Source organism: Myripristis murdjan, chromosome 13 (genome assembly GCF_902150065.1).
Source record: "Myripristis murdjan chromosome 13, fMyrMur1.1, whole genome shotgun sequence".
NCBI lineage: Eukaryota > Metazoa > Chordata > Actinopteri > Holocentriformes > Holocentridae > Myripristis > Myripristis murdjan.
The window spans coordinates 29,251,556-29,278,089 of NC_043992.1; the positions used below are offsets into that span (position 1 = coordinate 29,251,556).

At 42.8% G+C, this 26,534-nt stretch overlaps 1 protein-coding gene across 2 annotated transcripts in view; it reads right to left on the minus strand.

Moving 5' to 3' along the window:
* Positions 1 to 9,155: 9,155 nt before the first annotated feature.
* The window catches only part of LOC115370252 (galaxin), a 40,448-nt gene continuing 23,069 nt past the window's right edge, over positions 9,156 to 26,534 (minus strand). For both annotated transcript variants that reach the window (XM_030067182.1, XM_030067183.1), the window contains 7 exons: positions 24,963 to 25,259; positions 22,158 to 22,454; positions 14,929 to 15,016; positions 12,492 to 12,678; positions 12,169 to 12,328; positions 10,490 to 10,543; positions 9,156 to 10,364 (listed from right to left, as the gene is read on the minus strand). In XM_030067182.1, the coding sequence (XP_029923042.1) occupies positions 10,090 to 10,364; positions 10,490 to 10,543; positions 12,169 to 12,328; positions 12,492 to 12,678; positions 14,929 to 15,016; positions 22,158 to 22,454; positions 24,963 to 25,259 (1,358 nt within the window). In that variant the 3' untranslated portion in view covers positions 9,156 to 10,089. The remainder of the gene's footprint in view (positions 10,365 to 10,489; positions 10,544 to 12,168; positions 12,329 to 12,491; positions 12,679 to 14,928; positions 15,017 to 22,157; positions 22,455 to 24,962; positions 25,260 to 26,534) is intronic.

The window sequence follows — 26,534 nt, forward strand, 5'->3', positions numbered from 1 at the left end:
GAAAGCAAAACCAAATGACACTATTTCAGTGTTTCAGTAAGCCTGCTGCTTGTCCTGTGAATACTGCCGCTTCAGGGGACACTAGTACAGCTGGGGCTAACGTTAACTTTTCAGAAAGCGCGCATGTGTATATGTGTGTGTGTGTGTGTGTGTGTGTGTGTGTGCGTGTGCGTGCATGTGCGTGCGCGTGTATACCCACTAGAATAAACTAGACTACACCACTGGGGCAGACTGCTGTCTGGTTTGGCTTCTGATTGGCTTGCATGGCTTTCTCCTTCTTCCTACACCGCCGCCCATAGGCTTGGGGTTGTTATGATGGCGCTCGACTGCGTATTTATGTGGGTTGATGTAAACGAAAACTTTTTTGAAAACGATGTCGTGTGCACGATGTTATTTTGGAAAACAGAGGGAGGGAAATATCCGTTTCTCAAAATACCCGACTACGTGTAAACGTAGCCTAGTTGTCCTATTTATCCAGACAGCCTGACTGCTGCTCAAGTTGCCTCACAGGGTTTCTGGCTTCCTGTCAGCAGCCCACAGAGTGTGTATCAGTATGAAGAGAACCATGCATCTTCTCACATCTTCTCACCTTGTGTGTTTGTGCTGTGGTTGAGGATTAAGCATGAGGAACAGTGGGCACTTCAGTCTTTTCAGGCCCTTGAGCTGGAGGAGCATGAGAGCCCCACTTGTGTTCTGGTGGGGTGTAGGAGGCTGTGCCGGAATTGAGGTGGAGTGAGTTGTTTTTGTTTTTTGTCCAAATTGTTACGATTTCAGGCGCACCGGTGGCTCACTGGATAAGTGCACATACCACATAACAAGACTGAGTACTGATGGCAGCGTCCTCAGGCCCTTTGCTGCAGGTCATCCCCTCTCTCTCCCCTGCCTTTCCTCTCTCACTCTACTGTGACTGTCAAATAAACCAGAAATGCCAAAAAATAACCTTTTAATTGCAGTGGTGTGTCACCACAGCAAGGAAATTAACACCTCTGCAAGAAAAAAAAGTGAAATCAAAATAGAAAGTGCAGTTGGGTCTTACTATTGTAAAGTGTAGAAGTAATTCATTTAAAAGTTAATTCATATTTGAGTTAATTTAAAATATATATGTATATTTACAATGTTTACTAAGTTAACTATTTACATGTTTATGTTAGACAATTATTTACATATTTGCATGTTTGAATATTTACATCAGCATATTTAAAACAGTTAAAATAATGTCCTGAATCTACCTCAGTGGTTCTACTCACATTTACCTTAGTAGGCCCTTCTAGCCTCTGATTGGTTAGCTCAGTCACATGTGAGTCAGGAAGAAGGAAGTGTTGTTGTGAAGCTGATGAAGTGTGGGGAACCATAGAGAGAAGCTAGATACGACACGGTAGTAGTAATAGTAGTAGTAGTAGTAGTAGTAGTAAAGCCTAAATCATATAAATCCAGATTTCCATCTACGTTTTCATCCAAACCGATTTTATGACCAGCTTCGCTATTCCTCCACGTGACTGACACTGTGAATTAAATGATTATTTGTCGGCTAATAATGCGAAAATGTTTTTTGTACATTGAAATAAAACAGCTGATTGCTTCCACTACTGTGTGTGCATTTATATATACAGAATGTAAGTAAATTATATATTTAAATGCTGTAAACTAATTTTCTTTTTAAATATACAAGTATCTGGGTAATAACATATTAGTTTGAAAGATTTGATTGTTAATATAATTAAGTATCAAGTATATTTTACTCTTATCTGGGTAAAAAGTAGCCTATTTTATATAGAATTTTAGATTTTTTATTTAATCAAAACTTCTGTATTAAAATAACAGGTCATGACGTTGGTAACAAAAAAAAAAAAAGCGTGAAAAATGGTTGAGAAATAAGCGAGTTATTATTTATTTTAATTGTACGGGCATTGTCCACAATGGGAGGGATGCCCCCTTAGCAATGGTCGCCGCGTCAGCACGTTGCTCACCGTGCTAAAACAGCGCGGCGACGTATCTAGCTTTCTCTCTATATCTATGTTGGGAACAGTAAAGAGCTGCATAAGAAAGTTATCTGTCTCCATCAGACTGTTTCTTGTTATAAAGAGTGACTCAACCACCACATTTTAGACCCATAAGTTACATTTGGTGGCAGCGGTGGGATTATTTTTCTGGTGGTTTGTGCATATGGTGAGTTTTATTCCCCGAACTGAATATCATCGCTTTCTGTGCTGCCTGGAAATTTTTCACTCTTCAAGAGCAGCTGTTGAACTGAAAGCCATAAGTTTTGGAGATATTACAGACTTTAGCAGTTTTTTCCCCATTTTCATGCTTTTTGTGATTTTTGAATCGGACATTTTTCTTTCACTATGTCTGAGGATGAATGTGAATCTGTGCGTGAGCTGCAGCCCGCTCCCGCACAACGACCAAAGTCAGTGAATGTTACAAGAGCCAGTACTGTTGCTTTAGCCCCATATGCTGTCTCCAGTGCTCTAAAAATTGATCTTCCACGTGCTTTTAAAGGAGATGGGACAGAATCTTTTACAAGTTGGTCTCGATGTTTTGAAGTGGCAGTGCAGGCTATGATTTCACCTGATCCAGATTTATCTACAGTGATGGCCTCCATCCTCCCTACTCGCCTGGCTGATGCTGCATTTCGGTACTGGGACAGTCTACCTCCTTTAATTCAGAAAGACTATGATTCAGTTAAGGATAAACTCAAAGATGTTTTTGGTCCAAAATACGTAAACCAGGTGAGAGTTTGGACGTGTACAGTGCAGACATCACACATCTTGTCCTAGAAGCCTTTCCCAACTATGACCACAATGCACTGGAAGGTGAAAAATTCTGACGCTTTGTTGCTGGCTTGGACTCAACCTTACCGTCAAAAACTCATGAGATGGGTGCGGAGACCCTTGAGGACGCTGTATGCATTGCCAGCCACTGTGAGAGAGCACGTGCAGCACTGCAACTGACCGCTGCAGGATCCCCATTCACTCTGCCTACGGAACAGGTAGCTATGGTTCGTTGTAAGCCCACTGATGACAAACTCCTTCAGGCAGTTGAGCAATTGACTCTTACGGTAACCAGCTTGAAAAATGAAGTGCAACATTTACAAGAAAAACACAACTTACTTTGCTCAGCGTTTGGACTCCATACCTGACAGATCCTCTTCCTGTGACACTTGTTATGGTGCACGCAGCTCCTCTCCTTCATTCTACCATAAAAGACACCACCCTAGAGATTAGCACTCGCCTGAGCAGTATTATGGTCATGATTCAGAGTCCTAATATGAACGTTCTCCTTCACTCCCTGCTCATCAGAGACGCAATGAATGGGACAACAGTGATAAACATGATCAGGGCCACTCTCCCTCTCGCCCGTCACACGCATCCTACCACTACTCCAGGTATGGTCGCTATGATGATGACACTAACAGATACAGACGCAGTCCTAGTCCAGCTCCACGGAGAAATAGTGATGGAAGTCCACACACTAGGGGCAATGTTCGAGGCAAGCACACTCTGGCTCCAACCGTCAGGGAAACTTTCATTAGCTGCTGTTTAGGGGCAAACATCAGCTACTACACCCCAGCCCCCAAATACCCCACAGTTAATGCTTGATGACAGACTCACAGCCAGATTGCTCAGTTTCTTCTAACATCATGGCTATTGTAGAATGCATTGAAGCTTTAATTGACTCAGGCTGATGTGTTTCCATTGTGAGTGAAGATTTTCGAAACTTTCATCCAGCCTTGCAAAAACGCCCCATGGCAACCTTCTCTCTGCCAGCTCGTTCAGTCAATGGAGAGCGCCTTGACATCCTAGGCAAGTTAACCATTGGAATCAGACTTGGAAAACCGGTATGGCAGCAAGAGTTTGAAGTTCTCAGAGGTGCTTACCAGCCAGTGATATTAGGTTGGGATTTTCTTGAAAAACATCATGCCCTCCTCGACCTCAAAAACAAAGTACTACAACTGTGGGACATGAAAATTCCCCTACTGCCCAAAGGACATGAAGTGGCCGCTTGCTGTAATGTGTCTGTACTGGCACCCACAAAGATTCCAGCTATGAGTGAAATCCTCATCACAGCCTGTGTGTCAGCACCTGCCTCTCCTTTGCTCACTGACTACTGCGGCGTTCTTGTGCCCAACCCATCCAGTGACATTATTGTGACACACTCTCTCAGTGAAGTTCAAAATGGCACAACAGTGGTTCGACTTCTGAATCCCTCCAGAGATGACATTGAGCTGCATGCTGGACAACATGTTGGTGAGTTTCATTCTGCTTCGTCTGTTGTTATCGTACCAGTTGCAGAGGCATGTTGTGAAACATTATCTGAAGTTGCGTCAGCTCCACCTGTAGAGTTAGAGGAAGCAAACCTGTCACCTTCTCAAGTTGAGTCTTTGAAATCAGTGCTTCATAAATACTCTGCAGTATTCAGCAAACACTCAGAGGACAGAGGTCGAACAGGCGTAATCAAACATCATATTCGCACTGGTGATGCTGTACCGATTAAACAGCGAGCCTACAGAGTAACCCCAGAACAAAGAGCTGAAATACAAACTCAAGTTGAAAACCTGTTGAAAGCAGATGTCATTGAGGAAAGTTACAGTCCCTGGGCTGCGCCGGTTGTTTTGGTGCGCAAGAAAAATGGCACATGGCATTTCTGTTTGGATTACAGGAAACCCAATGCAGTGACAATCAAAGATTCACACCCTCTTCCCAGAGTCGATGATGCACTGGATGCTCTGTCCGGCTCTACCTGGTTCTCCACAATGGACCTGCAACATGGCTATTGGCAAGTTGAGTTGGAACAAACAGACTGTGAAAACACAGCATTTACAACAGGCAGTGGACTCTATCATTTCAAAGTCATGCCAATGGGACTCACCAATGCTCCACCCATGTGCCAGTGCTTAATGGAGATGGTACTTTGTGGCCTCCCTTGGAAAACCTGTCTAGTCTATCTGGATGATGTCCTCATTTACAGCGAACACCTCCAGCACCTGGAAGAAATCCTCTCCAGACTTCAGTCCAGTGGCCTAAAGTTAAACCCATTAAATACTGTTTTGCCAGAGATCTGGTTACATTTTTGGGACATGTTGTATCCAAGAACGGCATCAGCCAGACACACGAAATGTGAAAAGTGTTCAAGACTGGCCCACTCCACGCTCAGCAACAGAAGTAAGGGCATTCCTGGGACTTTGTTCGTACTACCGCAAGCTCATCAGGAACTTTGCACATCACTATGTTCCACTACATGCAGTCACTGAGAAGCATGCACTCTTGTCAGGATGCATTCACTTACCTGAAACATGCTCTTTCAAACCCTCCAGTGGTTGCATTCCCTGATTTCACATTGCCATTCTCACTCTACACAGATGCTTCAAGCTCTGCTATTGGTGCTGCGCTAGCTCAACAACAGGGGCATCAGGAAAAAGTGATTGCATATGCTAGCCATGTTCTCACAAAAGCAGAAAGGAAATGGTCAACCTACGACAGAGAACTCTGGGCCATTGTTTGGGCAGTCCGTCAGTTTCGCCATTACCTCTACAAGCAGCCTTTTGTTATTGTCACAGACCACAAACCTCTCTTGGGTCTCAGAAAAATACCCATTGACAACGACAGAACTGGTCACCGTGCACGCTGGGCTCTTGAACTTGATCCTTTTGAGTGGACTGTGATTCACAAAGATGGCCGCAGCCATCTCAATGTTGATGCACTGTCGCGTCGCCGTGCTGACACCAGACCTACAGAGCAGAGCCCCTCCGGCATCGCTCCTGCTAGTCCACACTCTGATGGGAGGAATGCAAGTACTGTAAGTCCATCTTCTTCTGTTAATTCTGTGCATCACCACAGCTCCTGCAGTTCTGTTTCAAAGCCTGTTTCTTGTAGTCAGACTTTGCCACAACCTCCTGGTCTGCAGTGTGCTACACAGTTTGTGTCCTCTGTAGTGCTACAGCTCCCTGAAGAAGATATTAAGCTGGCGCAGCAACAAGATCCTATACTGTCAGAGGTCCTCAGCTGGAAAGCTAAAGGTCAGAAACCACCATGCTGGCGCATGAAAAAATGCACACCTGCTGAGAAAGCATTGTGGCAAGAGTACCACAGACTCACCTTTCAAAATGGTTTGCTCTGTCGTAAAGTTTCCAACCCATTTACCAAGTCAGTGCTGCACCAGATTGTTATCCCCTATGCTTTGAAAGACACTGTTTTACAGCTGCTGCATAGGAATCCAGTAACTGGTCATCTGTCTGCTGAAAAAGTCCTGAAACATGCTCAGCAACTATGCTACTGGCAATTCATGACATTGAGATCTGGTGCACACAATGTACTCCATGTGATGCCAGACGGAGTCCTGTTCCACACCAGAGAGCTCCCATGAAAACAACTGTTGCTACTGAGCCATTCCAAAAGGTTGCAGCTGACATACTTGAACTTCCTATCACAAGTCATGGCAACAGGTATGTGCTTGTTGTTCAAGATTATTTCTTAAAGTATGTCAACCTCTATGCCATTCCAGACCAGCGCTCCACAACAGTTGCCAAATGTTTGTTAGAAAATCTGTGAACATGGCATTCCAGAAATGCTTCACACAGCTCAAGGATGCCAAGTTTGACTTAGTGAAACACCTCTGTCAACTGCTGGCCATTCAGAAAACAAGAACTAGCCCATATCATCCTCAGTGTGATGGCATGATTGAGAGATTCAACAGAACCCTCATAGATGAGTTAGCCAAGTCACTTCTTCAGCAGCCTGGTGAATGGGATGACTGCCTCCACCAAGTTGCTTTGGCCTACAACACCAGCCCTCACTCTACGACAGGTTTCACTCCATTCTTCCTCACACATGGTCGTGAAGCCAGGATGCCTGCTAACCTGCTGTTGCCTACCAACACACCTTCTTCAGCTACTTCAGGTTCCCCTGCTGACTATGTTGCTCAGTTGACCCAGAAACTTCAGTCAGCCGTCAATTCTGCTGCAGGAAACAGAGACTGTGCCCACAACCAGCAGAAACAGTAGTACGACAAGTATGTCAATCATACTCCCTCTGTTTCTGGAGACCTTGTGTGGTTAAATGACCCTACTATATCAAAACAAAAACTTGCTCCTCACTGGAAAGGCCCCTTTGAAATATTGGAGTGCCTTGGATCTGATGTGGATTCTCCTGGAGTGACATGCAGGCTTTGTTACCTCCTGGATCAGCCTCACAAGTCTCAGATTGTCCATTATAACCGTTTCAGACCTTGCAGTGCTCTTGTGCCAGATCATGGACAGACGACACCTGATGGTGGTTCATCTTTGCAGCCTCAACTACCTCACTTACCTCACTCATTGTCAGGTGCTTTGCCCTTTAAATCTTCAAGGTCTGCGGCACCCAAGGCCCACAACACACCTGGCTGCAGTAATGCCCCCTCATTGGCCCCTGAAATCTGTCAGCCACAGCCCCAATCCCACTCTCCCCCGTCCCCTACTCCTTGGACTCAGTGTTTGCCTGCCCCACCCTCTGCTCCAGTCATGTGTGGGCAGTCCCACGCTGTCCCCTCTGCTGCTTCTCTTTGAGACCAAGCTAGGACTCCCAGATACCTCATGGACTATGTTCTCAAGTGAGACTGTTGCTTTGCTGCTGCTTTATTGTTGTTGTTTTAGTCATAGTTCCTTGCTTTGTTTACTTGTGTGAAACAAGGACGTTTCTTTTGTGAGAGGGGGAGGAAATGTAAGGTGTAGAAGTAATTCATTTAAATGTTAAGTTAATTCATATTTGAATTAATTTAAAATATATATGTATATTTACAATATTAACTAAGTTAACTATTTACATGTTTATATTAGACAATTATTTATATATTTACATGTTTGAATATTTACATCAGCATATTTAAAACAGTTAAAATAATGTCCTGAATCTACCTCAGTGGTTTTACTCACGTTTACCTTAGTAGCCTGTGATTGGTTAGCTCAGTCACATGTGAGTCAGGAAGAAGGAAGTGTTGTTGTGAAGCTGATGAAGTGTGGGGAACAGTAAGGAGCTGCATAAGAAAGTTATCTGTCTCCATCAGACTGTTTCTTGTTAGGGTCTACACTACTGTATTTCCAGGAATTCTTTCTTTCTTTCTTTCTTTCTTTCTTTCTTTCTTTCTTTCTTTCTTTCTTTTTCTTTCTTTCTTTCTTCTGAGGAAATCATACTTCCCATGGGTGAAAACTCACCAAACTTTGCCCAAAGGTCCAGTCCCATGCCAGATTATCTCAGCTGCAAACTCAAGACAATAGTGCTGATGGTGGCGCTATAGCAAGTTCAAAACTTTGAAAATTCATAACAAATCAACCATATGTGCCACAACTTCACAACTTTCATCAAACTGTAGCTTCAATATTGAAGAAACTTTTGTACATTTAAACCTATTGAAAATTATGAAGTCCATCACTCTGTTTTTTCTTAAACCTATCTCCTCCCACAATTTTTGCTCAATTGACACCAAACTTTGCTAGAGCATCTTCAGACTGTCCTACACAAACATTGTTCCTCAGATTTTTGATTTATCAAAAATTGAGCCTACAGTGCATCAAAATGTTTGACTGTAAATGGTACTGTAAACATATACATGCAAATTCTTGCTAAATAAATCTTCAATGTTCATGAAAAAATGGACAAAATTTTGGAGTCATGGTAGATGATGTGTGGCAAATTTCAGAATTTGAGTTTTGCTCTCATGTGAACAATTGGAGTCAATGCAAGAATGGTATTTTTAAACATCAGATTTTCAATTATGGAGCAAATCAATCATTGTTAAAAACAAATGATCAGCATCTCCATGCTGTCCAAAATATTGGAATACTCCTCTAAGATTTTGATAAAAACCCAGTAACTGTAATAAAATAAAATTAAAAAAAAAATGCAAATATTGAAGAAATACATGTATGTTGATAACTGGCCAAGAGGAAATGGACCATGTCCAAGTTGACACAGTGACAAAGTGATCCCAATTAAAATCCTAGGATTCATAACTGTGAAAATGAACTGCTGAGTGTTCAGTACAAAGTTCTTGCCTGCAGAGTCAAAAATAAATGTAATTTTAAGACTAGCTTCAACTTTTCAAAACTAAGTTTAATGCTTTCAATATTTTTTACTGTCCATGTCACTTAAACTAAGGGCACAAGAAAGACAAAACACAACAGATCAAATTAAATTCATTTATTTATGAATATATCCATGTCAGGCACATTTTGAACAAAAGACCATCATCCTGTGTTACAAGTTAAACACATTTGAATTCACAATATATTATAATGTGCTTTTCCATTCCTAGCTTTATGTAAAATCATGTCTTTCACATGTGAACATACAACTGCACAGGCAAAATCATATGTGCAAACGATTCGAAACCGTAATACAACACAAAAACTGTATTCCCATGAAAGAAAAGCACAATATATTCAGAAAAATAGAATTATTTAGCTGGTTAGCTTATGGAAAATGCATTCTGTATTTTCAGCTCAATGTAAAATACACTTTTGTGATGCTACAAGCAAAGGTACTAGTGGTGGAGAGAGTACAGTAACTGAGTCATTTTAGTTTGCTGGGTACAAATGTAAAAATCTACAAAAAGTATCTGTCACAGTTAAAGATACTGACTTACATTTTAATATACAAACAACGTACAACCAAATTACACTCCTGGCTGATTGTTCACTGTGAGCGGCACCATAAAATGTCAGAAATTTACTTTAGTAAATCCAGTTTAGTCCAGTTTTGGATGCTTTATGGACGACCTGCAAAATTGACACTCCATTATGTGATTTAAAACATAGCTAAGTATAGCACCTCAATAAATATACCCAAGTCAAAGTAAAATGACCAACTTTAGAGATTGCACAGTACAGTGGAAGTACAGTATAAAGCCTCCCAGTTATAATAATGGGGTACTCTTACTTAGCTTCCAAAAATACAAGAGACTGCCTAGTGGCTTTGGAAAGACAGTGCAGCCAGTAGCTTAATATACGTAGGATAGCTTTTCTTTAATTTACTTTAGCGTTCTGTTGAGGTGAATTAATCCATATTTTGCTGATAAATATGTTGTGATGTATACAGTAATATATTAGGAAATAGTTATCTAAGAGAGATGGCACCTGGAAAGAATGAAATGAAGTAACTGAAAAGGAGAGTGAAAGTTGCAACGGGTGAGGAAATGGAGGTTCACTTCATCCCACAGGTAGGTGTTGCCACAAATCAGTGGCAGGGCGCCGCAGTGGTCAGTCACATTCAGCACATGGTGGGAGGGCAGCACTGTCATCGTGCCGTTCGTTACATAAATTTCAAACACACTGCTGAATACAACGGTGGCCATGTTGTTCTCAATGGACACACTCTCCACTGTCCCGAGTCGCACTACACAAGGAGGTAAATTTGCATGTTAAATACACACACTGACACACAGTACTCACACCTCACAGATAAATGAAGAATAAGTAAAAAACTGCTCAAACAGCTTGTTCCTGTCATTCATTACTTACATTTGGTACAAAGTGTTGTTTTATTGAGGTTGTCCACTGATATAAGCCTGGGTACTGCAAAAGAAAAGTTTAGAATATTATGTTGTTTCACACAAACATATTACATATTATACGTTATACAATACACATGATAGAACTCTTCTCGTCGGTGTGTAACAGACCTTTTTCACAGCAGACACTGAGATGAAACAGCAGGTAAACACAGGTGTTACTAATGACTTTAATAAGGTTCCTTTCCGTTTAAGTGAGCCGTAGTGTTTACAGTGAACCAGCAGGGGGCAGCAGTGGCCCTGGCTCTGTCTGACCTTAATGTTATAAGTAAATCTTGTGTTTACCTCACTGTTCATTTCAAACTGCTGTGTAGAAGGTCGTCTGTATCAGGCCAAGTCCACGCTAAGCTGGGTAAATTTGAAAACCAATCTTTTTTTCTCCGTTTTAGCTTCCCATCCACAATAAGCCAAAGAGTTCCACCTATGAAAATGCGACTTTTTAAAAACGGTTGCAATTTGACAGCAGGAACGTCCCCTGTGGACTAGGAACCTTTTGAGGAACTTTGAGACCAGGGCCAAAATTTAGTTCTAGGGACATTTTTTAACCCCACAAAAAGGTTAGTACTTTCCAATCCCCCAGGAACTCTGGGGTTTGGGCTTGCAGGGATGACCGTTGCCAATTGGTCAAACGCACACAACACCGCTGCTTCAACTTGTGTGCCGCTTCACTCATAAAACAAGGAAGTACGCTAGTATTGATTTAGGACCAGTTTAGGACGAGTGGAGGGCATTTCTCCTTGTTAACATTAAAAGTAGTGAGGGCTTGCATTTTTCTCTCGCTGCTCAACAGAGAAAAACACCATAAAAATGTCTGCATTCTGTCAACAAGTAGCGATTAAAACAGTAAATAGCTTGACACTTCACAACTGTAAAAAATTACGTGTAAAACAGCTGTCACTGTCTCAAATGTGAGCCTAATCTTAGTTCCTTGAAAAGTAGTCCCTGGGTCTACTTTACCCAGGTAATTTGGGTGGAAAATCTGTATGTAAATCTGAAAATGTGGACAAGGAAAACTGAGCTTTCTGAAAACAATGATATAGGATCGTCATGTAACCTAGCCAGTGTTTCTGTGCTGGGCGTTGTAGAGTGGAAACTGCATAGGCGCCCAAATGCGCAATAGGGTGACTGTGCATTTTGGGGGCATTTCAGTTTGGACAGCAGGTTTTCTGGAAAATGCTGTGAAAAAAAAAACTTGGTGGAGTGTGTTCTGCGTCATGATTTAGGTAATTAAAGTAATAGTTCGGATCCTTACCTATATAGTCGTAGTTGCTGCTGTAATTTGTCCACCAACAATGGCCCATTAACCCAAGGATGCACAACACACATTTCGTTTCATGTTCATCGCTCTTTTTAGCCAGCTGATTTTAAAGCTCTTAAGCTTAAAGAGTTAATGGACCAGACTTGGTAGATGTTTTATTCTTGCATACCGCAGCAAATACCACTATACAGGTAAGAATTCAAACCATCACGGTAAAGCTTGAGAAAACTAACAGTGGTTGTAAAATTTGATTTCCCTATCATGGTTCAGTTTTACATGCTGAACCGCAGCGGGTGATCACAGGTCAACTACGCTTCATTTCGTCCTTATAAAAATGGCATGCACCGGTCCGTATACTGCACACAGCTGACCTTTACTGGCACCGCTCGCACGCCCTCTGGACTTGTTGGTCGGGCTCAATCTGCCAGCACAGCAGGACCAGAGAGATGTGTTGTAGTAGTGGTGACCACAGCAGCTGAAGCCTGGCTGTTCCGTGTAGAGCAGCTCCAGATCTTGACTCATGCAACACACCTTATGATTCAAAAGTAAGAATACCTTTTTATATATATAAAATGGTCCTAGTTCTACATAAATATAAAGCTAGTTCTTTAAATTTGATGACCATGCAGAGGAAATACTGAAACAATATCAGGGGTGTAAGAATCATCATTATAACTAAAAACTGTATACCTACTTTTGGAAGGCCCTGTGCATTTCCCGATGTTTTAGACATCAGGATGGATCCACAGCACTGCAGCTCCCCTCCAGTGCTGCCCACGGTTGAGAGGTTGTACAGCATTCCTGCGCAGCATCTCATCTGTGGATTACTAATGTTGTAGGCCTGAACACCATAGCACTGGGTGTTTTCCGCTCTTGGATAGCTGTGTGGAGAAATAGGGCTCTCAGTTAATTTCAAATGAGGTGTGTGAGTTAAAAAGACAAATTTCCCTTACATCACAAAGCTTTTGAATTATGGTGCATTTTCGCTTCGTCTGAGCAACTGGTTGACTGGTTTAGCATTCCCAGATCTCACTGTTTCAGATACTTTCAGGTTAGGGACTTTGTGCATAGGCGATACCCTGATTTCCAATCTACCACACCCATTAGACTTTAACTATGATTGTACAGGGGCTGTTTCTATGCTTTACAGCCAACTTTGTGCACTAAAATCCCCTGTACCTGTCACCCTGAAAGCAACCTGGTGCCAAGACATAGTTCTGACCAGAGTTCATCAGTCTTCTATCTGTGCCAGACAAGGGCTGATTCAGAGCAAAATTGTTCATAGGGCTCACTGGACCAGATGCAGACTGGCTAAACCTGACCCAAACATAGACCAAACCATAGACAAAGCCACTCTTTTACATCTGTTGTGGTCCTGTCTTTCGCCAGCCCCTTTCTGCATGTCACTATTTGCAACACTCCCTCAAGTTGCTGCACGCCCGACTGAGCCCCCTCCTATTGCATTTTTTGGCGTTTTCCCTTCAGACACTTCACTGTCTCCCTGCCAGTATGACTTTCTTTTTGCCTTTGAAACACTTTTGGCCAGGTGACTTACACTACTTGGCTGCAAAAAATGCCCTCCCACAAACCCATGTAAGATGGGTAGCTCATGTTCATCATTTTATGAAGCTAGAAAAAGTCAGACACACACTGTGTGGCCCCACCTCCAAATTTGAGCAGGTTTGGTCACCCTTCCGTAGACATATTGAAATCTAGCATCTTCTCCCGCCACCCTCTCCCTGCTCAGCCTAGACCTGTATGACCAGGATGGGACCAGGATTGTTTTAAACATAACCCCTCCAACCGTTTTTTCTTTCTTTTTTCAAAATTTGTCTTGGTTTTGTTTTGTTGTTGCTGTTGTATTTTTTGGCTCTATGACAAGTTATTATGATGTGCCTTTTGAGCTCCTTCAAACTATGTATCATGTCTCACTGCCCACTGCAATGTTTTGTATAAGTAAATTCAAATAAACATTGTAAACAAAAAAGAAAAATTACTCTAAATTAGGATTTGACTCATGATGATTTAAACAAGATCTGGAAACAAAGGTCACTGAACATTCATGGTAAAATTACAAATTAAAGACGGGACAGAAGAGACACGAACTGTACTTGTCATAACGTTATATTTAGGAAGAGGGCGGGGTCGGCTAAGAAAGAACAGCGTCACATGGGTTGGCTGCATATTTACGATGAGGCATGCTTGTTGCTACTATGCACAGGAATATAATGTGCAACACTTTCTCCAGTTTGGTGCCTGATTTATAAAGACCATTTAATGACACGCATTCAGTCTCAATTTTCCATTTAAAATACATGCCACTGCCATAGTCCCATACCCACACTGCTCTGCTCAAGTTTATTTATTTGTACAGCTCTTCATAACCAGCGCGCCTCATCTGGCATAGTCCGACATGAATGCTTATGTCCTTGGGTGGACATATAACATATCTATTGAGGAATGTAGGGAAAATGGAACTACACCCGACTGACGCACTCAGAGCCAATAGCCACACCACAGGGAAAGTTCCATGAGCTCTAAAAGGTTAACAAGAGGAGCAAACCACAGTGCACATGCTCAGAGACAGGAAGTGGTGCTGCCACTGCCCACCCAGCCACCCACTCACCCAGCCTGCACACACACTCACACACATACACACACACATACGCACATTCAGTTTTTAATCAAAAGACTCTCATGGGCTACGTGACTGCACTCAGACACTCTGGCAAACTGTCTGTGTGCCTGTAAAAAGGGGAAGGGATGAGCTGAAAGGAATGAAAGTCAGTCTGACTCTTAAAAGTTCAGTATCTCAAAGGTGTGGCATGGGAGTGCAGCTGCTGTCTGAACTGAGCACATGTAATGCTAATAGAGACGGCAGATTCTCACTCAGCCTTCCTCTTGGTTCTGGGAACGAAACTTCTTTTTCTCCAAGAGGTGAAAAAAAAAACAAAAAAAAACAGTAACAGCAGACATAACACATACCAAGACACAGCTACAGACGTCACATGCAGACAGAATCTTTGTCAGTTCCAGTAATTTTGCACAGATGCGCTTTCACATGCACCGGCATGAGCACACACACACACACACACACACACACACACACACACACACCAAACCACACTCACCTATATCCACTGCAGCAAATCTCGGAGTGAGGGTTGGCTGGGTGGTGAGGCTTGCCGTCCACTGAGCCCCGCTCTCCATCCTTTTTGTCTGTGCACAATACATGACAGGAGGGAACTTGGTGATCTGCAAAACCATCCAGCAACACTCCGCAGCACTTGAATAATAAGAGGAAATAGAGTCGCAGTAGATATACACACAGTAGATATTCACACAGAGAACCACAGACTGATGGATGAGGAGCACACGCCCGGCGCTATGGCCGTAAGACTTGTGCACATAACAATTTTCACAAAAGAAATGACAACCTGAAAGACCCATACTCTATATCCTCTTGCAAACGAACATTGAAAAGGACACCAAAAAAACAGCGCTCTTTAACCAACTGATCTGACACACCCTCACGCAGAGTAAAAAAGGGGTTATACAACTAACTGTGGGGTGGAGCCCCGAGCTCTTATTTTGAAAACACAGTGCAAAATGAAGCCATTTTTCTTAACGTTAGCAAAAAGGGTGCCGTAGATGCTGGGTTTATAGACATATTAACTAATTCCTTACATAATTAATACAAATGAACTAAGAGAGGGAGATTAGGAATAGTAACAGCTTAAATGTAATAGCAATGCTCATTGAACTGCTGAATTTCAAAAAATGAATTTGTTGAATGCAATAACATAAAATATCAGATCTGTCAAGCACAGTTTTTAAATTGTCTGCAACAGCTTGAAACTAAATGTGATTATCACTGAATTTAGTGTTTAACTATGATATCAGATTTGGTTTTCTCAATTCAAATTCAAGCCCTTTGGGTTACAGATGAAAGACATTACTGTTGCCAACTTGGTGTCTGGACTACAACTAATGTGTTTTAAGCAGCCAGGAGCTACTGTCCTTGTAACAGAGATGGTAGCACTACCTACAAATAAACTGCTTTTAAATAATGACTGGTAAGGTAGCAAACTGCTGTATTTAGCCTGCTGCACATCCCTGTCGTTGCAGCTAAGTAGCTACGAGCAATTTTCAAAGTGTGCTTTACAAATACAATTAATGTGGTTTTCACATCTCCCGATTGCCTGGCTCAGGCCTTAGTGTAACTGGTTTGTGCGAACGCCACCCTAGCTCCGCTCTCACACCAGAATGTCAAATTTGCTATCCCAGAATCAATTGGGTGGATTGCCGTGACGTTTGGTAAACACATTCATGCTCCCCAGAGAATGAACCCTTTCCAATTTGGTGATGTCATGACCTCTCCTTTGCCAACTACAGAACAAAATGTCAAACTTGCACGCAAGATATCACTTCATCTAATTAACAGATTACTGTGGTATTTGATGAGTACATTCATTGTTCCTCAGCCTCTTTTTGCATTTGGGGTGTGCACAGCATGCCTTTATTCTTTACTCTTTATTTGGATCCCCATTAGCTAATAACAATGGGGTTCATGCAAAAACAGCAACAATAAAAACAAGCAGTAATTAAAATTACTCTGTATCACTAACAAGAAAATAAGACAAAAAATGCCAAATGTTAAGATCAGTAACTCAAACAAAAAATACACAAAAACAGTAAGCTAGAATGAAAACAAAAAAAAATGAAATGATAGATATGCAACAACAAAAACCAACAAATAAAAACATAATTAAATAATAATAATAAAAAAAAAAAAAATCTAAAGCAGAAAGCCCATGATAGTAGCTACAAGAATTTCATCAGGTTTTCCTTTTAGTAACTTTCAGAAAATCTGTTTTTAGTCTGTCTAATTGTGATGGGGAGAATAATCCATGTAGAAGAAGCTCTGGGAAGAACAGTTCTCATCATACTATTGGTTCTTAGTCTTGGCAGCACCAAGTGAGTTTCCAGCTCACATAACTCCGGTCTCAGTGCTGGGAGGGGCGGGAAAGGCAAGAGAAAGGGTGGAAATCGATCAAAGCAGTTAGTTACAGATCATACAGAAGTCAGGAAAACAACGTGTGGGAAGGGATGTCAGAAAAATGTTTCCCAAAGCGGGTTGAAGAAGTCAAGAGAGGACTGATGGGATTATACATTATTCACATAAGGGATCTTATCTTCTTAATACAAGTAGATTGCAAACAATGGGAAACAAGATATACATGTCCTCTCACACAATTGTCTTTGCTAAGCCAGAAAAAAAGGTACACTATATTACCAAAAGTATTCGCTCACCCATTCAAATGATCAGAATCAGGTGTCCTAATCACTTGGCCTGGCCACAGGTGTATAAAATCAAGCACACAGGCATGCAGACTGTGAAACAAGACATTTGTGAAAGAATGGGCCGCTCTCAGGAGCTCAGTGAATTCCAGCGTGGAACTGTCATAGGATGCCACCTGTGCAACAAATCCAGTCGTGAAATTTCCTCGCTCCTAAATATTCCACAGTCAACTGTCAGCTCTATTATAACAAAATGGAAGCGTTTGGGAACAACAGCAACTCAGCCACAAAGTGGTAGGCCACGTAAAGTGACGGAGAGGGGTCAGCGGATGCTGAAGCGCATAGTGCAAAGAGGTCGCCGACTTTCTGCACAGTCAATTGCTACAGAGCTACAAACTTCATGTGACCTTCAGATTAGCCCAAGTACAGTACGCAGAGAGCTTCATGGAATGGGTTTCCATGGCCGAGCAGCTGCAGCCAAGCCACACATCACCAAGTGCAATGCAAAGCGTCGGATGCAATGGTGTAAAGCACGCCGCCACTGGCCTCTAGAGCAGTGGAGATGCGTTCTCTGGAGTGATGAATCACGCTTTTCCATCTGGCAATCTGATGGACGAGTCTGGGTTTGGAGGTTGCCAGGAGAACGGTACATTTCAGACTGCATTGTGCCGACTGTGAAATTTGGTGGAGGAGGAATTATGGTGTGGGGTTGTTTTTCAGGAGCTGGGCTTGGCCCCTTAGTTCCAGTGAAAGGAACTTTGAATGCTTCAGGATACCAAAACATTTTGGACAATTCCATGCTCCCAACCTTGTGGGAACAGTTTGGAGCGGGCCCCTTCCTCTTCCAACATGACTGTGCACCAGTGCACAAAGCAAGGTCCATAAAGACATGGATGACAGAGTCTGGTGTGGATGAACTTGACTGGCCTGCACAGAGTCCTGACCTGAACGCGACAGAACACCTTTGGGATGAATTAGAGTGGAGACTGAGAGCCAGGCCTTCTCGACCAACATCAGTGTGTGACCTCACCAAAGCGCTTTTGGAAGAATGGTCAAAAATTCCTATAAACACTCTCCTCAACCTTGTGGACAGTCTTCCCAGAAGAGTTGAAGCTGTAATAGCTGCAAAAGGTGGACCGACATCATATTGAACTCTATGGGTTAGGAATGGGATAGCACTTCAGTTCATAGTATGAGTAAAGGCAGGTGAGCGAATACTTTTGGTAATATAGTGTATCTATTGAGAGAGAATGAAATAGTGGATTAGTTATCTCCATCTCCTTTACCCTGCTTCCATTCCTACTCTCCCACTCTCTAAACGTGTAACGGGAATAATAAGGACAGACTGTTCCAGCTGAAGGAAAATAAATACAGCTTCCTGTTGCCAAGATCCGTGGCTCTACAAAAAATATAATCCATGGCTCTAATTAGTGAAAAAAATGCCTTGACTGGATGGAAACTTGAGTGGCAAACAGCCAGTCTAGACAGTGATGAGATGGCGACAGGACAAGCAACATGTCTTGAGAAAGTGCTGTCGTTAGCGACCATAAATGAATCATTCCATTGTTTGCAAGTAGTGCAACTTCCCATAAAGGCTGACAGATATTTACATGTTTTGGTGGCTGGAAATCTTTTGACATCATCTTGGTGTTCCTGGCGTAGTTATTTTGATGTCGAAGTGTTACAGTAATCGTGTGAGCATGAGATGTGGGCGCAACACAATCAGGTAACCTGGCCACTGTACTTAATGTCTTCCACTCACATGAACAGGAACATGTACAGTTGTCCCTCGCTATAACGCGGTTCACCTTTCGCGGCCTCGCAGTTTCGCGGATTTTTTTTAGTGCAATTTTGCATGCTTTTTTTTTTTTTTTTTTTTTTAAACAGCGCATTGTGTTCTGCATCCTGATTGGCTAAGGGAGAGCCTGTGCATTGTGTTCTGTGTCCTGATTGGCTAAGGGACTGTAGACCAGTGTCAATCAATCTCCTCGGTGCCGTGTCTCCTGTACAGTACAGAATGCATTCATTCTATAATACTGGATTTATTTTTCTACCAAGGTTTGAACTTTGAGAGTGTTTATACAAGAGAGAAAAGTGAGAAAATGTTAATGCCTGAGAAAGGTGTATAAAGTGTGTAGTGAGGGGTTTTCCAGCCTTAAAACATCTATAATAATTGTAAAAAAAAAATAAAGCTGACTACTTCGCGGATTTCGCCTATTGCGGGTTATTTTTAGAACGTAACTCCCGCGATAAACGAGGGACCACTGTATACATTTACCAGATTTAGTGTCTGTTCTGACTTATAAAGTGAGCAGCTAACAGTGTGTCAGTGTTGTGAGGGTTTGCAGTCAATCCAGGGCATCAGCTCATCAGGAAACAAACTGAAAAGATCCGATCAATAAAAAAAACAATGCAGAAACACTGTACACACGCTTCAATACAACAAGGAGTACACTGACAGGCAAAAACAAAACAACGTCTGAGTTTCAAGAGGAGTTTCTCTCCTCTTGTCTGGGTAAATACACATACAAAACATCACAACTAACCCCCCAATTTGTCCCCCGGCTTCACTCATCAAAGTTCTCGTGGGAATCATGTTCTTCACTCCCAAATGTCACATTAACTATCAGTGGTTCACGTGCTGCTACAGGTGTGGGTATGTTTAGTTAGGGCCCCAAAGCAGAGGGATGTTTTTTTTTTTTTTTTTTTAGAAGATTATAGATGGCATAGAGGCAAACAAAACCAGCCCCTCAGACCATCAAAGCCTGGCCCGAAAATGCTCTCGTCCAGCTGCAGGACTGCTTTTCCCACACTGAGTGGAGTAATTTTGAAGATCAGGACCTGGACACATACACTGAGTCTGTCCTATTCTACATCAAATGCTGTGTAGAAGGAGTCCAAGAGGAATAACACATCCTGGTCTTTCCAAACAGGAAGCCCTGGATGACAAGTGAAATCCAGGGACTGATCAGAGTTCGAAACCTGGCCTTCAGGACGGGGGACAGAGCTCTCTACGGCACCGCCAGAGCCGAGCCGAAGAGGGGAATTAAATGGGCTGAGAACACCTACAGGAAGACAGTGGAGGGATACCTCCATGAAAATAACCCATGTCAGATGTGAAGGGGCATGTAGGCCCTAACCAACTACAGAGGCCACGCCCCTCCCACATCCTCCAGCAGCAGTGACCTGGCAGAGGAGCTAAACAGCTTCTTCGCCTGGTTTGAGACCACTACCTAACACCTGCAAACACCACCATACACAGCCTCAATGACTACAGACCCATCGCCCTTACGTCCGCCTCCACCCCTCCTTCGACCCCCACCAGTTTGTGTACAGGGCAAACCGATCCACGGAGGACGCCATCGCCCTCACACTTCACACAGCGCTGAGCCACCTGGAGAACAAGGAGAGCTACGTGAGGATGCTCTTCGTGGACTACAGCTCAGCATTCAACACAATCATCCCAGACATATTATACAACAAACTGCTTAAACTCCAGATCCCCCCGACCACCTGCACCTGGATTAAACACTTTCTGTCAAACCGCCCACAGACTGTCAGACCTGGCCCCCACCACTCCTCCACACTCACCCTCAGTACTGGTTCCCCCCAAGGCTGTGTTCTGAGCCCTCTACTGTACACCCTGTACCGACCCATCCAACCAACAGCATTATAAAATATGCTGACGACACCACTGTGGTTGGACTTATCCACAACGGGAACGAAACCGCGTACAGGGACGAGGTGGAAAGGCTGTCTTCCTGGTGCTCAAACAACAACCTGAGCCTGAACATCCAGAAGACAAAAGAACTGATCCTGGACTTCAGAAAACATAGACTGGCCCACACCCCCCTCCTTATAAATGGACAGCAGGTGGAAACTGTCTCCACCTTCAAGTTTCTGGGCACGCACATCTCAGCCGACCTCTCCTGGACCCCAAACACCAAGACCCTAGTGAAGAAGGCTCAGCAGCAGCTTCACTTCCTCCGTGTCCTGAGGAAAAACAACCTGGACCAGAAGCTGCTGCTGGCCTTCTATCGCTCGTCGGTAGAGAGCGTCTTGACGTACTGTCTGAATGTGTGGTATTCAGGCTCCACAGCTGAGGACAAAAACGCGGTGCAGAGGGTCATTAAAACCGGCCAAAAGATCATCGGCCACCCTCTGCCCACCCTAGAACAACTGTCCACATCCTGCTGCCCAAGAAGATCAAGGCCATCACAGGAGACCCCACACACCCTGCCCACCCCCTGTTCAATCTGCTGCCCTCTGGAAGACGCTACAGGTTGATCAAATCTCATACCAGCAGACTGACAGACAGCTGCTTCCCCTGGACCATACGAACTGCTAATACCCATGGACTGACACACACACTCACACACAGACAATCTGCCATAACCCCCCCCTCCACCATCAACTGCCCCAAAGAACAGTCTACCTCAGACCACCTCTGACCTCTCAGCACCTTATAAATGGACATTTTATAAGAAACCTTGGACAATAACTGGCACACTGTCACCTTCTAAGCGCTGCCTTATATTTATTATATTGTTTTTACCTGACTCAATGGCTTTTATATCTCCTTGAGATCTTTTTTTTCTATTTCTTTAAATATGGTGCAATATAGCTCAAAACCTGCAATTTCGTCGGAACTACTTGTAGTGCAATGACAATAAAGGCCATTCTGTTCTATTCTATTCTATTCTATTCTATTCTATTCCTTATGTCTTTGAAAAGTAATTGACATTGACATCATATCTTGTTAATTTTATGTTTACCCAATTGCCCCAGTTAAATTTGGTGTGTTTGACTCACCTTGACCGCAGCGCCTGGGCTTCAGTGACACTGCTGAGCCACGGCGTATGTGACTGAATTGTCTTGCATTTTAGTGTCATTTTCTTGATATTAGTGGACTGGTGTGCCTTGTTTCAACATATTTATACTTGTCCCCTGAAAAAAAAAATCCTCAAGCAACTGGAGCTATATTGGGAGCAAAAGAGATGATCTCCTTAGTGTTGAGGAGCAACACAGAAGACCGCTGGGTGTGGCCTTATCAACTCACCTTGACCGCAGCACTTGGCGTTTGGCCAGAGCTTCAGTGACAGAGTTGAGTCACAGCATATGTGACTGGTTGTGTTGTAGCCAGTTTCTGTCATGTCGGGAGGCACGGCTGGATCCTCCTCACAACATTTAGTGCAGCCACGAGTCTCCACATGAAGAGAGTCTCGAAAGCAGCAGCACTGTATACTGGGGTTGTATGTGACGTTGCCACAACACTTGTCTTCTTTGGTCTTCTTTGTCAGGATCCTTTCTTTGCCCATAAGACCACAACACAATTTCATGTCAGCATCATAGGCTTCTGTGAAAAAAGGGGAAAAATCCATCAGCTAAATTATTTTTGTTACTTTATTTTTCTTTTAAATCAGAAACAGACACACCAGCTTATTGTGTATCAATGCGTCCTACTGGTGCACCCTCAGTAAAACCACGTGTGAATGAAGCTGACCAGCTCGCTGCTGTCACATTGACACTTCACCAGTGTTTCTACTGACCATGAGGCTGTGTAGGTGAAGACAGCATTTCATTTGTGGGTTAACTAGTTCATTCATCAGAAACATTTCACATTCCTGTGACCCTTTCACTTTTTCTAAAGGAGTGCAACAAGATTTTTAGAGTAAAAAGATGGCACACTGCTGTTTTTTTTTTTTGTTTGTTTGTTTTGTCAATGATATGCAAAATTTTAAAGTGGTATGAAACACTAAGGGCCCTATCTTGTGCCACCCGCTATCCGCTGTCACTACCTGCTACCCGCAAATTGCGGATTTAGGAGCTTCCGCTATCCCTAAACGGTATCTTGCGCCACCCGCTACCCGCTATACTTATGCCGACTCCGTCATTTGCGCCTGGAGGTGTGTCCGTGGGCGTGTTTCATGCGCTTTCCCTAAAGTTGCTATCTTGCGCACACACTTTAGGGATAGCGGATAGCAGGTGGTCCTGACCACCCGCTATCCGCTATCCTAAAGTTTGGGCTGTTACGAGAGCGCGCCCAGGCGGCTTCAATGCGCGCCCCGACGGAGCCTCGCCACGCACACGGTCGGACTGATACCGGGACGCCGCCGGAATGGACTGAGTATATTACTCATATAGACTGTTTAGAGGAAAGACTGTTTTAATTGGACACTTACGCCAGCACGTTTTATTGTTTTATCATAAGCCAGCAGCTGTGCTATATTTTTATTTTTTAATATTTTATTTGCCCAATCTACCTTGTCAATAAATTAGTTTACACATAGTTCCACCTCTGCCTCTTGTGTGTGTGTGTGGTGTGACCTGGGGATTTTACTCAATCAGTACAACCTTGTGACACGTCCACTTGGACACATGTGGCTCCACCTCCCGAATTAACTCGCCTATAATATAATATATCATATGTATATATAAAGCGAACTTGCTTTAGCCTCAGTAGAAGCCCTGAGAAAATCTACCTCCCTCTCTCCATCGCGGGTTTAGGATTTAGGATTTAGGATAGGGCATCCTGCCCTTAAAGGCAATGGCACCTGGCACAATGGTTGGTTTAACTGGCGTAACGCCCAAAACACGCCTATTCATAATATAGCGGGTAGCGGAGGTGTTTTGCGGATAGCGGGAAGTGCACAAGATAGCAACTTTTACGGGGGAACGCCTCTTCCTAAATCCTAAATCCGCAAATAGCGGGTTTAGGGAGTCTGGCGCAAGATAGGGCCCTAAGAGCTAAATGTTGCTACACTGATGGTTTTAAGGTGGACGGAGTCTCTGACTCTATTTTGTTCCCCTCTGCAGTTTCAATCCTCGGTTTTTTGACTTTTCTGTTTCTTCCTGCTCTGCTTTCTGTTTCTCCATTGCAGCAGTGTCTGTGTGTGTGTGTGTGTGTGTGTGTGTGTGTGTGTGTGTGTGTGTGTGTGTGAGAGAGAGAGAGAGAGAGAGAGAGAGAGAGAGAGAGAGAGAGAGAGAGAGAGAGAGCAGTGTCCACCCACTCAGCAGTTATTCCATTCACTTCCATTCAAGCGGAACCAGAGCCTGGCACCGGATGCACTGTGATGTATCATCTTGTCTTTCTCTATGTGTCACTTTACTCACTTCCTCCCTTCCTCTTGCCTATAATTTAGAGCAGCAGTGCCTCATATTCAATTGACAGGCAGGCAAAAAAAAAAAAAAAAAAAGATGCTGACAATACAGTTTTTAAAGTAAACACACTGTACCATTTTTTAAAAAAAAATTGATTCTGTATTTATATTGTTACATCCCTAAACCCTCTGTCATGCTCTCCTCTTGCAGCGCTCTCAGAGCATACTGTAATTCCCTTAAGCAATGCACATTGCAAAATGCAGGATACACATACTCAAAAAAAAAAAAAAAAAACCCACAATGAAAACACAGAGCCTGGCTTCGACAGATCTGCTCCTGAGCAATGAGCAATGTTACATGTTACATGATGGTATACACAGTACATGATGCATTTTAGTTTTGAAATAAAGTGAGTAGTAGTGATGCCAAAAAAAAAAAAAAATCTCTATCATAACAAAACATTTAGTCTCATGTTGAGTTTTAAAATCTTAATTTTCTGTTAAGTGAAAAAAAAATTGACATGGGGATGAGATCATCCCACTTGTTTCTAATACTAATTAAATTGTTTCCAGAATTGTCTTGCATTTTAGTGTCATTTTCTTGATATTAGTGGACTGGTGTGCCTTGTTTCAACATATTTATACTTGTCCCCTGAAAAAAAAAATCCTCAAGCAACTGGAGCTATATTGGGAGCAAAAGAGATGATCTCCTTAGTGTTGAGGAGCAACACAGAAGACCGCTGGGTGTGGCCTTATCAACTCACCTTGACCGCAGCACTTGGCGTTTGGCCAGAGCTTCAGTGACAGAGTTGAGTCACAGCATATGTGACTGGTTGTGTTGTAGCCAGGTTCTATCATGTCAGGAGGTGGTCTGACTGGATCCTCCTCACAACATTTAGAGCAGTTACGAGTCTCCACATGAAGAGAGTCTCGAAAGCAGCAGCACTCCTTGATGGGGTTGTATGTGACGTTGCCACAACACTTTTCTTTGGTCTTCTTTGGCAGGATGATGTCTTTGCCCTTAACACCACAACACAATTTCTTGTCAGCATCATAGGCTTCTGTGAAAAAAAGGGGAAAAATCCATCAGCTAAATTATATTTGTTACTTTATTTTTCTTTTAAATCAGAAACAGACACGCGCCAGCTTTTTGTGCGTCAGTGTGTCCCGCTGGTGGACCACAACACAATTCCCGGTCGGCATCATAGGCTTCTGTGGAAAAAAATGCTAATTTTTTTGTGCATTTTGCTGTCATTTTTATCAGAAATAGACTTGCCAAATAATTGGGCACCTGCGCATCACGCTGGTGCACCTTCAATAAAAGCACAACATTTGCAGCACAACATTTCTGATTGGTCAAACACACTCAAAAAACACACTCAAGCACATCTCATAACACAGGGAAGAACTCTAGTTACTTCCCCTTCTTTTGTTGTGTTTGGTCGGGATCTCCAACCCTCCTTTTGACTCCTTTCCTCTTAATAAATGCTTGTTTTACTCGATTACTCAGTGGTTGTGTCATCCTTAATATGTTTCTGTTTGCACTTTGTAGCTTTGTTTTTGAATGGTGCTGTACAAATAAAGTTGTTAACTTTACTGCTGTGATGTGTTTCCTCAATAAATATTTAAAATAGTAAGTGTAAAAACAGCCTCTCTGACCCCGGGGTGAGAGTAAAGCCATGAGTGAGCAATTAAAACAAATGAGAAAAGAAGCAGGGTCAAACTTTGGGTATGAGTCGGCTCGGGGTTGTAACAGATGTGAGAGTAAAAAGCAGCTAATATGACAATAATTTTCCCTGCAGGGACCAATGAAGTCTGTGTCTATACAGTGAGTTAGCTGGCAGAGCTTTACATATAACTTCTCCAGAACAACTGGAGTGAGAAGAAACTGTTTCTTTACAGTCCCAAAAAGAGCAAAAAAAAAAAAAAAAAAAAAAAAAAAAAAAAAATCCAGGCAGAGCAAGCTTGAGTCAGCTTTCTGGCACTGCTGCACTCCTGGCCAAACACATTTTATGCTTCATGTGATTTAGCACAGTTACTCTTTAAATTTTACCTGTTATCTAATAAGCAGGGCTGGACCTTGCCTTTAATACATACAAGTGCAAGCTCTAGTTGTTCATCAAATGTTGCTACAGGACAAAAAATAATCAGCCCACTGACATTACAGTGAAATATCACAGCTATTACAAAACAAGAAATGCAGCTCTAACTGCCAAGAACAAAAACTGTGTGTGTTTAGCCAGATTTTTCTGTATAAATTTGTATTTCTCATAGAGTCATGCAGACTTACAAGGGCTCACCTGACATAAGGGTGAGTAGATAATGACAAAAGTTTT